Below are 17,123 nucleotides of genomic sequence, written 5' to 3'. Positions count from 1 at the left end.
AGAGCAGCCTGCTGTGTAATGTAGGGCATTCGAGTGCTCTTGCCTCCCATGTTCTATTTAAGCTTAATAGGAAGTATGTTACTTCCACTCATCTTTGAGTTCTTGTCAGCCCTAACCCCCAGCTTTGTCTAGCATCTCCTTCCATCTCTGCTGCTCCAGAGTTGTCCATTTCCAGAATGGTGTCCTGCTCCCACATTAGTTGTTTGTTTTAACAAGCTGGGTTCCCTTCTTTCTCAAAGATCACTCTCAGCATAGCAGGGACTTGGAGGCAAAGGCCTCCCCAAGCTGACTATGCAGAGGGCCTCTATCTATTGCTCCAGACAAAATTGAGCTGGCCAGTTGTCCTCCAGCATCCCAGGGAAGAGGTAGCAGGGCCCAAGTTTGCGTCCTTCAGTCACAATGTCTGCACCAGGTGACCAAGGTCATACTAGGGATGAATGTGAACAGTCGCTTGGAGGATAGTCTGAGCCCTAGTGGTCTCACTGCAAATCCTCAGGGCAGAGCTTAACCTAAAGCCTCTTCATGCTGTCTTGGCTCTATTCCCACTTATGTAAGGTGCTAGCCTGTGCTCAGACTTGGTGCTGCTGCACAGTGGCCTTGGGTGAGCAACTGAATTCAACTAAGGGTGGGTGGGAGGATTCTGGGGCCAGATAGGAGGGCTCAGGCATGAATGGTCTGGTCTGGTGGCGGGAGGGAGCACGGATGGGGCTTGCCTTTATTTAGGGAAAGGCAATATTTGTTTCCCTTTCAAATGCAGCACACTTGGTCTGATACATAGGATGGTCTATGGGGAAAAATCTTTTCTATCCCAAGTGGGGAGGGGGCCCATGCAGATTACTACTTTACCTCCGTCTTGAGACGGAGCCCATATAGGAGCCTTCTTGTGCACCTCTGTCTAGAAATGCAGAAAGCGGGGGAAGGTACACAGGTACTTCTCTATGCATTTGTAACCCAAGGGTACAGACAAGTATATTACTGAATGATGTTTTTGTTTTGTTTTTTTTTAAGAGTTTATCACTGGTGAAAAGTGGCAGCCTATTTTAATACTGGGTTAGTGGACAGGTGAGGGAGGGACCACTAAGCCCAGAACTCAACAGATTCAAAGAATGATAAAAACAGAGATGGGGCAGTGTGTATAGGTCACAGGGATCTAGCTGGGGCACAAGCAAGAGAATCCTGTATAATGCCCACTGCTCTAAAAAGGAGCCCTTGGAGACTGAATCCTTTGTGCCTCACACAGTTGTGCCTTCCCCTGCCCTGAACAGAATTCAGATTTTATGGTTCTTTCAATTATCTGCCTTTCTCCTGAGATTGTAAAGGTGGAGGGGGGACAGTTGTGCTGGTGGTTTTGTGATGTAGACACCTGTTTCGTGGGAATTGCATTGAAGCCAGGGATTTATTTCATATTGGCTGAACCATCTTCTATTGGTCAGACAAGCTTTAGAGCTTACACAGAGCTCTTCCTCAGGTCAGGTCTGAAGAACATGTGTATGTTAAAAAGCTTGTCTTTCATCAATAGAAGTCTGTCCAGTAAAAGATATTGCATCACCTATCTTATCCCTCTAATATCCTGGGACCAACGCAGCTACGATAACACTGCATATTGTCTGAACAGATTTTTGGGGTCCACTATCAACCTGGGTGGGATTTGAAGCAAGAATTGGAGGTGAGAGGCTCTATTCCTACCCAATACACTGAGTCGTCATATATCCTGGAATGAGTTCTATGGTGACCAAGGGTAAATGCTTCCAGGGGTAAGGCTACATTAGGAACTTTGAATATTCTCTTCCTAGCACACAGTCTGATGCAGGCCTAGCAAACTAGCTGGTATCTGCTGCAGTGTTGTCAGCTCAGACCCTGGACTTTAGCCTCACCTAATAGGGATGTTGGTCAGGCAAAACAAGCAACGTTGCTCTGGCATGCATCTGAAGAAGCTACAGATAATGCCAAAAATCTTGCATGCTCTGCATATCCACCATTCTGTATGTGTCTTTCTCTTTGATCCATGTAGATCTAGAAGATGTTCAACACCCTCCCAGGGTGTTTGCTTTTCTGTAACTATTCATGTTTGATTTCCCTTAGCAGTGAGCTATGAGGGCTCTGAGCTTTATCCACTTAGAATGACAAATTTGCTTTTTGTGCATTTATATTTACACAATAGCTTTCAATGGTTTGTGCTGCATTTCTCTTCAGCTGCGTAGTCTTGTCACAGCTCCAGAGGAGTGCCCCCTCTTGGCCAGTCACCAGACTGTTTAATCCCTGGGTATTTTAATTACTCACCATGAATGGAGACCTGCCATTGCTACTGTCCTAGGATCTCTGGACACACTCTTAGGGTGCAGATCTTCTTTCTAGCACTCCCGCCTGAGAGGTGCAGTCAGGTGGTCCCTTGCCCAGTCTCTAGACTCAGTGCTGACCCCTCAGATTTACCCTCTCCCAGAACTCCAGTTGGGTCGGAGTTCTGGACCCACAGTTTATATCTTCAAGGCACATATGGTAGGTATAACATGTTAAATGCAGACACCGTGTATAAGATTCTAAACCAAAAGTTTTCTTCTCCACTTTCCCACTCCTTGCAGACAAGTTGGGGAATTACTTTCTCCCAGCCCCAGCTAACCAGCTGAGCATCTCTTGTCTGGTCAGACTACAGTTGTTAAAGTTAAGTACTTACCATTGTCCTTAGTCTGGTGTGGACATTCTATAGGTTGTCAGTCCATGCTGGATATGGATAGAGGAGCATTCTGTGATAAAGCAGTTTGACGACTTCAGTATCAACCAGGATTCATAAGTTGTACAGACAAATTCACCAGACTTGGCAACTCTTGTTGCAGGCTTTTCCCTTCCATGTGCTGGAACTGGCAACCTCACTGCAGGTGAAACAGGTCCCTGATCTGCTGATAGATATGGTGCTCCTTTCTGGTGTTGAGCCTTCGAACACATACAAACATCAGTGTTTTTGCACTATGATAGTCTGGGGCTTTAAGGCAGTGTCATGTTGACACTGCATAGTGAGATGTGGCCAGTGCTAGGCAACAACAGGGCACTGTCAGTTTAGCCAATCTTAAAGTTACTGTTTGGTACAATACAGTTTCTGTTTCCATTCCTGTTGCCAGGCTTGTCTTGTAGTGTTCTGTGTTTAGGTACCTCAACAAAAAATAACTTTTTAAAAAAAATCTGCAAAACCAAAGAGCAGAAGCAAGACTGAGGTACAAAAGGAGCTATGCCCAAACAGCTAAGGGTTGGACTGAACTGGGATCAAATTGAACAGATTGCAACTATTCTCCCATTTTAATAGAGACTACTGTTCCCAGTATGCAATGTGGCCTGGCTGCTTGGCTCAAAATAGATTATTGGATTCTGGCACCTATAGTCTCCATAGGCTGCTGAGTGGCCATGGACAACCTGTGGAATTCTGGGCTGCAATCCTTTTGTCTTTGACACAAGTTAAAAAGAGAGGGTGTAGATAGCATCACTCATTGTGTAGAACAATGTGTGATTCCTGTTGCTTGTTTAATTTCTGAGCCCAGGATGCCAGCACAGTGGCCACTTAGTGCACTTGGGAGTATAGATCTGAAGCAAGGCAGTAGTGCACTGGTATGCAATCCTTATACAGTGGAGTGGCTCCTACTTTGCTTGGGTTGGTGGGGCTAGGAGTGGGGATATGGTGCTATTGCTGTATTCCTCTGTCCTTGGGTGTGGCTCATGCTTTGTATAGAAATGTGATTCCTGAGACCTTTAGCGGAGAAGGGTGAAGCTCCTCTTGAGGTCAAGTTGTGCAAGTTACTTAACCAGTTAAAGTCATATCAATTAAATATAAAAGCCCAAGATAAAATGAAGGAGGGAAAGAGATGTCAGGAGGAGCTGTCTGGATTGGTTGTGTTTTGGGATTGGTCATGGTTTGTTCTTGTTCTTGGTCAAGCCAGTGCTGTCTGAAAAACATCCCCCAACTAGAAGCCTGTGTTATGGAGAGTGACTGTTCTCCCTTGAATGAGACCTGCTTTGTTCTGGATTGGACTAAAGCAAAAAAAGGTTTTGGGTTAGGATTTACTCATACTTTAAGCTAACTTGTGCTTGCATATCACACTTGCAGGCTGGTGTGCAAGCCTGGGCATGTATGACACTGCTGTGGGGGGGGACTAACCAGGACTCCTTCATAGTGAGTAATCCACTGTGTATCCATGAGACTCAGTTGCTCTCATGTTGTTAACCATCTCTGTTGCAGGGATCACCCATGCATCATGTGGACTGGTGGCTGCAGGAGGATCCCCATATTGGTGTTTCATGCAGAAGCCATTCTGACCAAGGACAGTTACATCCGCCTGATTGGAGGTGGGTGCAATTATCTGTGCCAACTCTAGGCCTGCTGCGGTGAGGAGAGGTGCTGTGTAGCCTCCAAGCAGGTGCCTTCCTCCTTTTTGAGGTGGGGAAAAAGATGTCAGGAGAGACTGTCTGGATTGGCCATGTTTTGGGATTGGTCACAATATTTTCTTCTTGTTCAAGCCAGTGTTGAGAGCCACCTGTCTGGAAAACATTCTGCAACTAGAGGCCTGAGTTGCGAAGAGTGGCCGTTCTCCCTTGAATGAGACATACCAGGTTCTGGACTGGATCTAGTTGCCTCTAAATAGTTCATTGACCTGTGTTTGTATTAGAATCTAGATCGGGGTGGGCAAACTACAGCCTGTGGGATTGCCACTCCTGTGGCACTTGGGGCTAAGGCAGGCTCCCTGCAGCGGCCAGCACCACTTCCCTGCAGCCCCCAGGGGATGGGGGCAGAGGGCTTTGTGTGCTGCCCTTGCCTGCAAGCACCCCCCCCCCCCCGCAGCTCCCATTGGCTGGGAATGGGGAACCGTGGCCAATGGGTTCTTTGGGGGAGGTACCCACAGGGGAGGTGGGGCCTGTGGCATGAACCAAACAGTCTTGGCTGCATGGACCTATTTTGAGGTGTGCAGAAGATATTGGGATAACACTCTGAAGTGTTCCAAAAGAGCCTATGAAGAGACCTGTAAAGAAATCAGGGGTTTGTTGGCAATCAAATACCTAAAAAGTCTGAGAACAAATGGTACCTCTTGTGTCATAAGAGACTGGACTGACTAAAGGCAGATATTTGACCACTGAGGGATTGGTATAATCCAATGATACATCACCATGTGCTGTTCCACTTGGAGTTGGTCAGGGATCTTGTGTAACCCTGTGCTTTGCCAAGTGCTATTACATCTAGAGACTCATCAGGGATGTAGTATAACTGCAGTGCGCAAAGCTACTCCAACAAGACCCTACTTCACATCCTGTGTGGATGCCAACACCACTCTGGAGCCTGTTGGCACCACCCCAACGCCATCCAAAACCGGTTAGTGAAAGCCATCCTGCCATCCCTGGGGAAGATCGCCGTCGACTCTGCCATCCCTGAGATGGACAGCCGACTACGAGCCGACATCGTCATGACCAACACGGAAAAGAAGGTCCTCATGGTGGACATAACAGTACCATTTGAAAACAGGTCACCGGCCTTCCACGCGGCCCGAGCTCAGAAGGTGCTGAAATACACCCCACTGGCTGACACCCTGAGAGCCCAGGGCTGTGAGGTCCAGATTCACGCCCTGGTCACGGAGACATTGGCGGCATGGGACCACCACAACGAGCCAGTGCTGATAGCATGTGGAGTCAGTCGGCGCTACGCCCAGCTCATGAGACGGCTCACGGTGTCCCACACCATTGGGTGGTCCAGAGACATCTACAGAAAGCACATCATGGGACACTGTCAGTATCAGGTCAAGTAATCAAGAACACTGGTCAGGGAAATAACCCACTTCCTCCCCTGACAAACCAAGGGATGCACCCCACCCATGTACTTATTCACTACACCAATACTGACTCTAAATACATTCTATGAGTGGCATACCTGAGACCACTTATCCACTGATGTTTTAAAAACTCCCACACCCCAATCTGGGTCTATGCTGGTTATGTACTATTTATGGATCCTGTGAACCTTATGAGGGATTACAAGTATCGGTTACAACTTGAGCCTGACCCCAGATGTACAGTAGCTTCCCTCTTAATTTGTGTAAATTTGATTTTAAACATTAGCTTTAATAAAATGTATAACTGCAGTGTGCAAAGTGCAATGACACCCTTCTCCCTCTTGAAGCGGTGCAGGGTTCATGTATCTTGCTTTGCTATTATTGGGTGCTCAGGCTGTCGGTACCTCAGCTGCTGTCACTAACTCCATCTCTTGCCTTCTTCACAGAGCGCTATCGCTTGTCCTATAAGATTGTGAAAACAGACAGCCGTTTGGTGCGCAGCATTCTGACTGCCCATGGATTCCACGAGGTGTGTGCACCAGATCTAAAGGATATTTAGAGCCACTGAGTTTGGACACATGCTGCAAAGGTTGAAATTCTGGGCTTCTTTCCGAATCAGGATATAGCACATGATCCTGGGCATGTGGTGCTTTTAACCTTCAGCCAATCTATCAGAGAACACTGCACAATTCTACCATCCTGCAGGGGTGCTCTTTGTTCTCTCATTGTAAACCCAGTTTTCGAAGTATCCTTAGCTAGAAGAATACAGGTTGGTTTTGTTTTTAATATTTTTTTTCCTCCCTTTTGGAGCCTCATTTCACACCCTAAGATAGCAGGCAGGAGCGTGTGTGGTGATGCATTTATAATGCTTATCATTCTCTAGCACCTACCAGGTTCTATATCAGCATCCTGTGTACAGTCAAGGGTATTTCAGCAGGTACCTGTGAGTGTTGAGTTCTTTTAAGAGATGGATTGGGATTCAGTCTCCCAGGACTTCGGGACTTCGGAATGCTTTATAAATGGATTTAGACTGCCTATGAGAATAGCTTTTTCCTACCAGCTGTATCTAGGGTTGGGATGTGACAGCTATTTAATAGCTCCCCTAGCAAAACTGTGCAACATCTTGAGTTAGGAGTATCTCAAACTGTAGTGGGACCAATCCATGAGTGGGTAGATGGGACTCTTAGGCTAGAAACTTCCCAGGTCCCTCAAAGTAGAGAGCAGAGTGCTTAGTTACTAGTGGTAGTATGGTCTGTCTCATCTGCTCCTTGGCTTTGTCCCATCCTCAGGTACACCCCAACAGTAGTGATTATAACCTCATGTGGACGGGCTCCCACCTGAAGCCCTACCTGCTGCGCACCCTCTCAGATATTCAGAAAGTCAACCACTTCCCCAGGTAAGAGCTTTGCTGAACAAATTCACTAGTGTCTGGAGGGGACTGAAAATCAATGTCTCCAAGTAATGTGTGGGGTGGGTGATGCATAGGTCCCAGAGCATCAGGACTGAGCCACACATTCTATCTCCCATTCCTGTCTGGCAATAGGAAGACCGCACTTAGGTTTAGTGCACTTGCCTTTCTAGCCCAGGTACTGGGCAGCTCCTTTTATTTGGTGCACGATTGAAGGGGGTTGGGGTGGGTTCTTTGTAGGCCCTGGTAGATGTTTGTCCATGTCACTAAAACTACAGTTCTGGTCAGTCTCTGCCTTGGGAGGCCTATGACAGGAGTAGCATGAGTGCTGCAGATGAGGATTGAGGGGTATTGGCAAAGCTAAAGGGAGACCCTGGACTGGAATAGAAGGGGATCCTGCAGGTTGGGATTGAGGTTTCTCTGGTAGAGCTGAGAGCCCTAGTAGCTAAACCCTTAGTGCTAGGACACTGGTGTGGGTTGCTGAGGGATGCTTCATGGAGAAGACGCAGCTGCTGCTTTTGTAATTTCAGGTCATATGAACTGACTCGGAAAGACCGGTTGTACAAGAATGTTAGTCGCATGCAGTACACCCACGGGTTCAAGACATTCCACATCTTACCTCAGACCTTCATCCTGCCAGCAGAGTACCAGGAGTTCTGCAGTAAGTGACTGGCTGGCAATGCCCAGCCCCTGAACAGCAGCCAGGGAGTAAGTAGGTGTATGTGGGGGATTGTGCCTATCCAGTTTTGTGCTTGGGGCCCCAGAGAGAAACAACTCAGCTTGTGTTGTGAACAACAAAATTGCAGGGAAGGGAGGCTAAAATAACACTATTGGAAACAGGCTTTTTTTGGCTTGTTTATATCATCCCTGTCCTATGAGTGTTGCTTACCCCATGCCTAGCTGAGTCCATAGCCTCAGTGTGAGAGCTGAGCCCTTCAGCATTATCAGCTGCAGATGAAAGAAATCCTAGTGCCGGAGGGCTAATGGGTCTAAGCATCGGAGGGCTTATCCTTAAGAATTGCTGTAGGCCAACACCATAGCATCTCTGGCCAACATCTGGGAATGCTAGCGGGAGGGGGAAGCACCAGGAGGAATACCAGACCGAGAAGAGAAGCCAGTGTCCAGCTTAAGTGATCAGAGTTACTGAGGGCATTTGGTCTGACACCACAGGGAAAAACAGGACAAGTGAAGGAATTGTTCATTCATGCTAGAACTGTTAGAAGCTCTGTAAGAGTTCCCATTGTGGGGAACGCCCTGGCAGCCCTTGCAAAAAGTTGGAAGACTTTTCAGATTCATGCTTCTCTCTTGACTAGGTTCTTATTCAAAGGACAGGGGTCCCTGGATAGTGAAACCTGTGGCCTCTTCCAGGGGGCGAGGTGTCTACCTGATCAACAATGTAAGTGTTCAGCAGAATGCTGACCTTCCCCAGATAATGCTGCATTCCATTCCCTCCTATTTTCACCCTTCGGCAAGTGCCATGGTAATCTCACGAGCATGTGACACTGCTGTCAGTTTCAGCACCATTTATGTATCTGGTAGGTGATCAGCACCCCCAAGCAGCTGGCATGCCCCACAGCATCCTATTTTTCCATGATTCATGTCCTGCAACACATGCCTTTTAAGTCTCAGATGCAGCAGTAACCAGAAGACTGTTCCTGATTCAATATGAATAGCTGTGCAGCTGCATCCTGGTCTTCCCTAATGGTGAAGGCTGCCTCAGGGGGGAAAAAAGCTGTAGGAGTGGGGTCCCAGGCTGTCTGACATGGAGAGCTGGATCTTATATTCATCATTGTACATCTTACCTTCACGGGCCCTGAGTTGTCTTCTCCCATGGCCATTTGATCGCCCCAATTAGTTAAGTAACTTTCATCAAAGTGAAATCCCCCAATGGTAGGGAGAGGCCTTTGTTCTGGTTACAGAGGGCTCTGGGATTCATGGTGCTGATGGTGCCAGGCCTCTCTTGAGGGCTGATGCTCTGAGCGCAATGTGCTGGCTGTAGTAGTTGCCTTGCCCTTTGCATGCTGTGCAGAGAATCAGTTTCTCACTAGTGGCAATTGAGTCTCAACTGGAGCCAAGAGGGGTTGAGGGGATTCTGAGCCTTAGGGGCTAATGGGACAAATGTTCCTGGCATACTACCAAGCTGGTTGCTGAGTCGCTTTGTGTTCGTTTACTCCTTCCTCTGTCCCTGCAGCGAAGGGGCCAGGTTGCCTCATCTGTCCTCTACCTGGATCCTTTCCCATGGAATAAGGGAGCAGCTAGCCAAGTGCATGAAGTAACGCTTTCCAGAGCTGCACTCAGCTTTGCTCTTTGTTTGAAGGAGAGGGAGTACATGCTCAACTGATGGGCAGGTAGCCATGAACTGAGGAAAGGGCCCTCCTGGGATCTCTCTCTGTATCTATTCCAGCAGTATGTCAGCTGGTTTGGCCCAAAGATTTCCCTTTTCTTAGTGTGACCTCCACACAGGGAGTGTTTTCTAGAATCTGTTCATGGAAAGTGTTTTTAAAAAAAAATAAAAATTCTCAACTATTTCTCTGATCCAGAGAAAAAAAAACGCTGCCATTTTTGTGTCATACCAAGAGAGCCTGAGCTCTCTGATTCTTTAGTTAGCTTAGGTTTCCCTTGGCCAGAACAGGAGCAGTGTGGATCTCCAGACATATGTGAATGAAAGACAGGTAGGTGGATTAGATTTGGCTCCTTCACAAACTGGGACAAGAATCTGTTAACCAATCTGAACCATTTTTAGTGGCAAGAGGCAGAGGGATTTACAGACAGTGAAGAGTAAGTCTCCTGAAGAGGTTGCTTCCTGCAAGCTATACAGCTTCTCTCCCCAATCAGTGATCTGTGCCTGTGTTGCTGAAGAGCGTATCTGGTTGCCCAGGGCTTTGTGTATTTGTCGTAGATCTATAATGGAGCTTCCTATCGTGAGCTCCCATGTCAGTACAGCAGCCTCACTGCTATCTGACACTGGGATAAGGGGAGCTCAGCTAGGCAGGGTGAGTAGTTGGGTAACAGCCCTGGACCTGACCACAGAGATTGAAGGTGTGAGGAGGTCATCTCCCCCACTCTTGGCTCTCTCCTTCCAAATGCTGGAGACCCTTGAAATTAAGATCTTGGCACAGGATTTAGTCCTTCTATTCCTGGATCTCCCTCCACCAATAGCCAGTCCTGGATGCCTGAGAAGAAAGCGAACCCATTAATCCTGTGCTTGGTCAATATACCTAACATTACAGTAGTAGGAAGTCAATGTGACTGTCATTTGAGACTTCCAGCCCCTAACTTGTGCATAATTGCTGTGTAGCTCTTAAACAGCTATTGAGACCAATTCAGGAGGACACTTGTGTGTAATTTTAAATTTATATATTATGTGTAAAGCACTTTGAGATCTCTGGGATGGCAGATTCTTTGGAAATGTAATAACACCCTGATTAAGCTTCTGATCAGGGTCTGATTACCCTAAATACCCTGTTACTGGCCGGACTTTCCTCTAGCAGCAGCTGCTACAGCACAGAATCTCTTTAGAATGAAAAGGCTCTTGGTAAAATCAGCCCTTGGATTTGTGGTTTCCTCACTCTTGGACTGATGCTGTGTCTTGTTCTGTAGCCGAACCAGATTTCCCTGGAAGAGAATATCCTGGTGTCCCGCTACATCAACAACCCCCTGCTCATAGATGGTGAGTGTGTAGGAATTGACTGCTTCCTCTGAGTTTCCTGACCAGATGGTCTCAGCAGGCTATGGATAGCTATTTGGGCTGCCATGCCTTCTTTGATAGGTAAATCTTTCCAGCACCCTAGAGCTATGGTTGGGGGTTGGGAGTGGAAGAGATTCTTCAAACCCAGGCTCTGAACATCAAGTGAGCAGAAGCTGATAGACTCTGCTGTCTATTTTACACATCCATTGCTCTCAGAAGGATCTACTGCTCCCCCCTCAGCTGGGTTCAGATTCTAGTGGCTATTGGGAAGTATTTGTGGTCACTGATTCCTGCTAATCTTCTTCCAGACTTCAAATTCGATGTGCGCCTGTATGTACTGGTGACGTCCTATGATCCACTTGTTGTCTACCTCTACGAGGAAGGACTAGCCAGGTAGGATGCACACCCCTTCCCTCAAGGCAGTTGAACCTGAAGCTCTAGGATCAAGAGAGCTTGTCCCTACCCTTGCCATGCTCATCTTTGATTCAAAGGCCTGGCAGAGAAGGAGCACCTCAAAGTTTTAGCTGTAGGTATTTAGTGATGCTGGTGTGTCATGTCCCCCTTCCCCTCCCCCCATGCTTCAGACTGCATTGGAATAACTGATTTTAATGACTTGGTTATGAGAGGGGAAAAGCCTTGATAAAGCAAATTCTTGGAGTGATTGTCCACACAGATTCCATTTTTGTGCATCTGCACCCCATGTACTTGAGATCAGATTCTTTTTGGCTAGTGTCAGTTGGGGCCATGCCTGGTATCTAGGTACCCTTCCCCCAACTACCCCCAGGCAAAGTGGACCCAACCATCTCTCAGTTCCTTCTTGCTATCTGTGGAGCCCCAGCACGATCTGCTTCTCTTGAGCAGTCTACAATTCACCTTTGATTTTAGGATAGCTCATCTGTGAGCAAGAATTAGTTGTTTCCTTTTGCCAGTTGGTATATGTAATAATATAAGAGGACATACTGGGTCAGACCAAAGGTCCATCCATCCCAGTATCCTGTCTACTGACAGTGGCCAATGCCAGGTGCCCCAGAGGGAGTGAATCTAACAGTTAATGATCGAGTGATCTCTCTCCTGCCATCCATCTCCACCTCTGACAAACAGAGGCTAGGGACAGCATTCCTTACCCATCCTGGCTAATAGCCATTAATGGACATAACCTCCATGAATTTATCAAGTTCTTTTAAACCCTGTTATAGTCCTAGCCTTCACAACCTCCTCAGGCAAGGACTTCCACAGGTTGACTGTGCACTGTGTGAAGAAGAATTTCCTTTTATTTGTTTTAAACCTGCTGCCCATTAATTTCATTTGGTGGCTCTAGTTCTTATATTATGGGAACACATAAATAACTTTTCCTTATTCAATTTCTCCGCACCACTCATGATTTTATATACCTCTATCATATCTCTCCTCAGTCTTCTCCAATAAGATATTCTCTGTCTTATTCTCTATCCTTTTTTTAATGATTCCTAACATCCTGTTTGCTTTTTTGACTACTGCTGCACACTGCATGGACGTCTTCAGAGAACTATCCATGATGACTCCAAGATCTTTTTCCTGATTCATTGTAACTAAATTAGCCCCCATCCTATTGTATGTATAGTTGGGATTATTTTTTCTAATGTGCATTACTCTACATTTATCCACATTAAACTTCATTTGCTATTTTGTTGCCCAATCACTTAGTTTTGTGAGATCTTTTTGAAGTTCTTCACAGTCTGCTTTGGTCTTAACTACCTTGAGCTGTTTAGTATCTTCTGCAGACTTTGTCACCTCACTGTTTACCCCCTTTCTTGAGATCATTTATGAATAAGTTGAATAGGATTGGTCTGAGGACTGACCCTTGGGGAACACCACTTGTTACCCCTCTCCATTCTGAAAATTTACCATTTATTCCTACCCTTTGTTCCTTATCTTTTAACCAGTTCTCAATCCATGAAAGGATCTCCCCTCTTATCCCATGACAACTTAATTTATGTAAGAGCCTTTGGTGAGGGACCTTGTCAAAGGCTTTCTGGAAATCTAAGTACACTATGTCCACTGGATCCCCCTTGTCCACATGTTTGTTGACCCCTTCAAAGAACTCTAATTAGTAAGACATGATTTCTCTTTACAGAAACCATGTTGACTTTTGCCCAACACTTTGTTCTTCTACGTGTCTGACAATTTTATTCTTTACTATTGTTTCAACTAATTTGCCCGATACTGATGTTAGACTTACTGGTCTGTAATTGCTGGGATCACCTCTAGAGCCCTTTTTAAATATTGGCGTTACATTACCTATCTTCCAGTCATTGGGTACAGAAGCCAATTTAAAAAACAGGTTACAACCCATAGTTAATAGTTCTGTGATTTCACATTTGAGTTCTTTCAGAACTCTTGGATGAATGCCATCTTGTCCCGGTGACTTGTTGCTATTAAGTTTATCAATTAATTCCAAAACCTCCTCTAGTGGCACTTACAAAGGACGGCTCAGGTTTGGGAATCTCCCTAACATCCTCAGCCATGAAGACTGAAGCAAAGAATTCGTTTAGTTTCTCTGCAATGACTTTATCGTTTTTAAGTGCTCCTTTTGTATCTTGATTGTCCAGGGACCCCACTGGTTGTTTAGCAGGCTTCCTGCTTCTGATGTACTTAAACATTTTGTTATTACCTTTTGAGTTTTTGGCTAGCTGTTCTTCAAACTCCTTTTTGGCTTTTCTTATTACATTTTTACATTTAATTTGGCAGCGTTTATGCGCCTTTCCATTTACCTCACCAGGATTTGACTTCCACTTTTAAAAGATGCCTTTTTATCTTTCACTGCCTCCTTTATATGGTTAAGCCATGGTGGCTCTTTTAGTTCTTTTACTGTCTTTTTTTTTTTTTTTCAATTTGGGGTATACATTTAAGTTGGGCCTCTATTATCGTGTCTTTGAAAAGTATCCATGCAGTTTGCAGGGATTTTGCTCTAGTCCCTGTACCTTTTTTATTTGCATAGTTCTCCTTTCTGAAATTAAATGCCACAGTGTTGGGCTATTGAGGTGTTCTTCCCACCATAGGAATGTTAAATTTTGTTATATTATGGTCACGATTTCCAAGTGGTCCTGTTATAGTTACCTCTTCAACCAGATCCTGCACTCCACTCAGGACTAAATCGATAATTGCCTTCCCCTTATGGGTTCCTGTCCCAGCTGCTCCGAGAAGCAGTCATTTAAATTACTGAGAAATTTTGTCTCTGTATTTCATCCTGAGGTGATGTACCCAGTCAATATGGAGATAATTGAAATCCCTCACTATTATTGAGTTCTTTATTTTGGTAGCCTCTCTAATCTCCCTTAGCGTTTTATTGTCACTATCACTGTCCTAGTCAGGTGGTCAATAATAGATCTCTACTCTTATATTCTTATAAGAGCATGGAATTACTGTCCATAGAGATTCTATGGAACATGTAGAATCAAATGAAGTAAAAATCTTAAATGAATCCACATTTTCTTTCACATATAGTGCCACCTTCCCCCCCACCCCCCACACATCCTGTTCTGTCCTTCTGATAATTTGTACCCCAGAATGATTGTGTCCCATTGATTTTGTCCTCACTCCACCAGGTTTCTGTGATGCCTATATATACCTTTAACATGAGGTACTCTAGTTCACCCATCTTATTATTTAGACTTCTAGCATTTGTGTACAAGTACTTTAAAAACTTGTCACTGTTTGTCTGCCCTTTTCTAATGTCAGGTTCTTTTTTTATGTGAATGTTTCTCGTCTGATCTGGCCCATACTTCAGCCTCTTCCATCCTCTCCTCCTGACTAAAACCTAGAGAATCTCTATCAATAGACTGTCCTCTAAGAGGTGCACCCAGACAGTGAGTGAATGAGGTTTTTCCTGCTGGAGAAGTCAGTGCAGGCTTCCTCAGACTCAGGAATAGCTTCAGAGAAGCCTCAATGTGTGGGTCTGTCCATCTCCCTCAGTGCCCAGGTGAGTTGCACGCCCAGGCTACTTTCTCTGAAAGGCCTCATTTGTCCACCAGTCATCAGCGTTGATGTCTGGTAGAAGCAGGAAGGAGCATTGTTCTAGAGATGACCCCAGACACAGGTTGGGCCTCCTGCTGGTGCCAGGGAAGGTGAGTTATGTCAACTGAAGTCAAAGCAAGTCATAAGTTGGAGAAGACACTTGATGGTACCTCAATGCTGATATTTAAGGCAGCTCAGGTGGTACTATCTAAGGCTTAGGAATGTACTCCCTCTAGTACTGGCCCCAGCACAGTGTACTTCTGTATCTGGTGCATCTACATTTATCACATCATTTGGTGGGCCCAGTACTAAAAACAATGTTAAGATATTCCAGGAGGTAATTTAACATGCGCGCGCCCTCCCTCCACCCCCCCATTGTAGAACCTCCATGTTTGTCCAGGGAAGAGACCTCTGTGCAAACCTACCTGGTTCATAGGCTGGGTACTCCTGACAGAATTGTCCTTCTGTTAGAGGAGGTATATTCCTTCTCCTCTTCCCTAAAACGTTTTGGGAAATCATCCCCTCATCTTCCATCCCCCCTCTGGATCGCTCGGGGGAAGTCAAAGAGAAGATCTAGATGATATTCAGTTAGAGGAGCTAAGAACACATAGTCATAGGGAGCACCTGTCCTGGTATCATTGATGTGCCCTCCTCCCCACTCTCCTTCCTGCACCGATCATACTGGATCCCCTGGGATATTTGGCCCTATTTCTGAAAGCCAGCATTCCCCACTGTATCCAGAGCTAGGTCTCCCTCACTAAAGAGACCAATTCAGTTTCCACAAGTGAGTTGAGTTCTACAGCTGCTGGAGAGGCAAGAGGAGAAGAACGGAGAAGAACAGCATTCTCCTGAGCAGGAGCATCAAATCTCAGCTCCAATGTTGTCCTGCCCTGATGAGGCAATGACCGTACCTTCACTGGCTTCAGAGGATTAATTCATTGTCTTCCAGGACCTGATAAAACAAATGGCTGATACCCTGTCTGTCCCTCTAGAGACTGTACATAAGAACGGCTGTACCGGGTCAGATCAAAGGTCCATCTAGCCCAGTATCTGTCTACTGACAGTGGCCAATGCCAGGTGCCCCAGAGGGAGTGAACCTAACAGGCAATGATCAAGTGATCTCTCTCCTGCCATCCATCTCCATCCTCTGACAAACAGAGGCTAGGGACACCATTCTTTACCCATCCTGGCTAATAGCCATTTATGGACTTAACCACCATGAATTTATCCAGTTCTCTTTTAAACACTGTTATAGTCCTAGCCTTCACAACCTCCTCAGGTAAGGAGTTCCACAAGTTGACTGTGTGCTGCGTGAAGAAGAACTTCCTTTTATTTGTTTTAAACTTGCTGCCTCTTAATTTCATTTGGTGACCCCTAGTTCTTGTATTATGGGAATAAGTAAATAACTTTTCCTTATCCACTTTCTCAACATCACTCATGATTTTATATCTCTATCATATTCCCCCCCTTAGTCTCCTCTTTTCCAGGTTGAAGAGTCCTAGCCTCTTTAATCTTTCCTCATATGGGACCCTCTCCAAACCCCTAATCATTTTACTTGCCCTTTTCTGAACCTTTCCTAGTGCTAGTATATCTTTTTTGAGGTGAGGAGACCACATCTGTACACAGTATTCAAGATGTGGGCATACCATGGATTTATATAAGGGCAATAATATATTCTCAGTCTTATTCTCTGTCCCCTTTTTAATGATTCCTAATATCCTGTTTGCTTTTTTGACCGCCTCTGCACACTGCGTGGACATCTTCAGAGAACTATCCACGATGACGCCAAGATCTTTTTCCTGAGTCATTGTAGCTAAATGAACCCCCATCATATTGTATGTATAGTTGGGGTTATATATACTGTAGAAGAGAATCATAGAAATGTAAGCCTAGAAGGATCTCAATCGGTCATAGTCAAGTCACCTGCCCTGAAGCAGGACTAAACTCTTGGATATACTTAATCTAACTTGAGGAAAGTTGGCTGTGCCAGTCAGCAATGGTCTGTTGTAACATGCCAGATGGATGTTGCAGACACAAGCTTCTGTCTACTAACTTCAAGAAAGCAGACAAAAGATATCATACCTCTGAATATTTTTATTAGCATCCCATACCTGGCACTCTTGTGGTACAAGCTGTATCGGAGAGAACAAAACAGTAAGTCCTACAAAATACCCATGTGAGAGGACCCCCCAAAAGCTCAACCTAGTTGGTTGAAAGCCTACAAATGAAGGAA

The 17,123-nt window shown here is 45.6% G+C and overlaps 1 protein-coding gene across 16 annotated transcripts in view; it reads left to right on the top strand.

Moving 5' to 3' along the window:
- TTLL5 (tubulin tyrosine ligase like 5) overlaps positions 1-17,123 on the top strand; it is a 235,835-nt gene that overhangs the window by 7,119 nt on the left and 211,593 nt on the right. For 15 of the 16 annotated variants that reach the window (XR_005597950.1, XR_005597951.1, XR_005597952.1 and 12 more), the window contains exons 3-9: positions 4,223-4,329; positions 6,248-6,330; positions 7,091-7,197; positions 7,740-7,870; positions 8,523-8,605; positions 10,810-10,879; positions 11,206-11,290. Coding sequence is in view for 12 of the 16 variants with exons in the window: in XM_039536715.1 (XP_039392649.1) it covers positions 4,223-4,329; positions 6,248-6,330; positions 7,091-7,197; positions 7,740-7,870; positions 8,523-8,605; positions 10,810-10,879; positions 11,206-11,290 (666 nt within the window). In the remaining 4 variants the exon portion in view is untranslated. Of the gene's footprint in view, positions 1-4,222; positions 4,330-6,247; positions 6,331-7,090; positions 7,198-7,739; positions 7,871-8,522; positions 8,606-10,809; positions 10,880-11,205; positions 11,291-17,123 lie in introns of those variants that run through there. The other variant, XM_039536724.1, reaches the window with a different exon arrangement.

The sequence above is a fragment of the Mauremys reevesii genome, linkage group 4 (genome assembly GCF_016161935.1).
Source record: "Mauremys reevesii isolate NIE-2019 linkage group 4, ASM1616193v1, whole genome shotgun sequence".
In the NCBI taxonomy this organism is placed as follows: Eukaryota; Metazoa; Chordata; order Testudines; family Geoemydidae; genus Mauremys; species Mauremys reevesii.
Note: the sequence above shows the minus strand (reverse complement) of the source record. Positions and strands in the feature narration are given on the sequence as shown.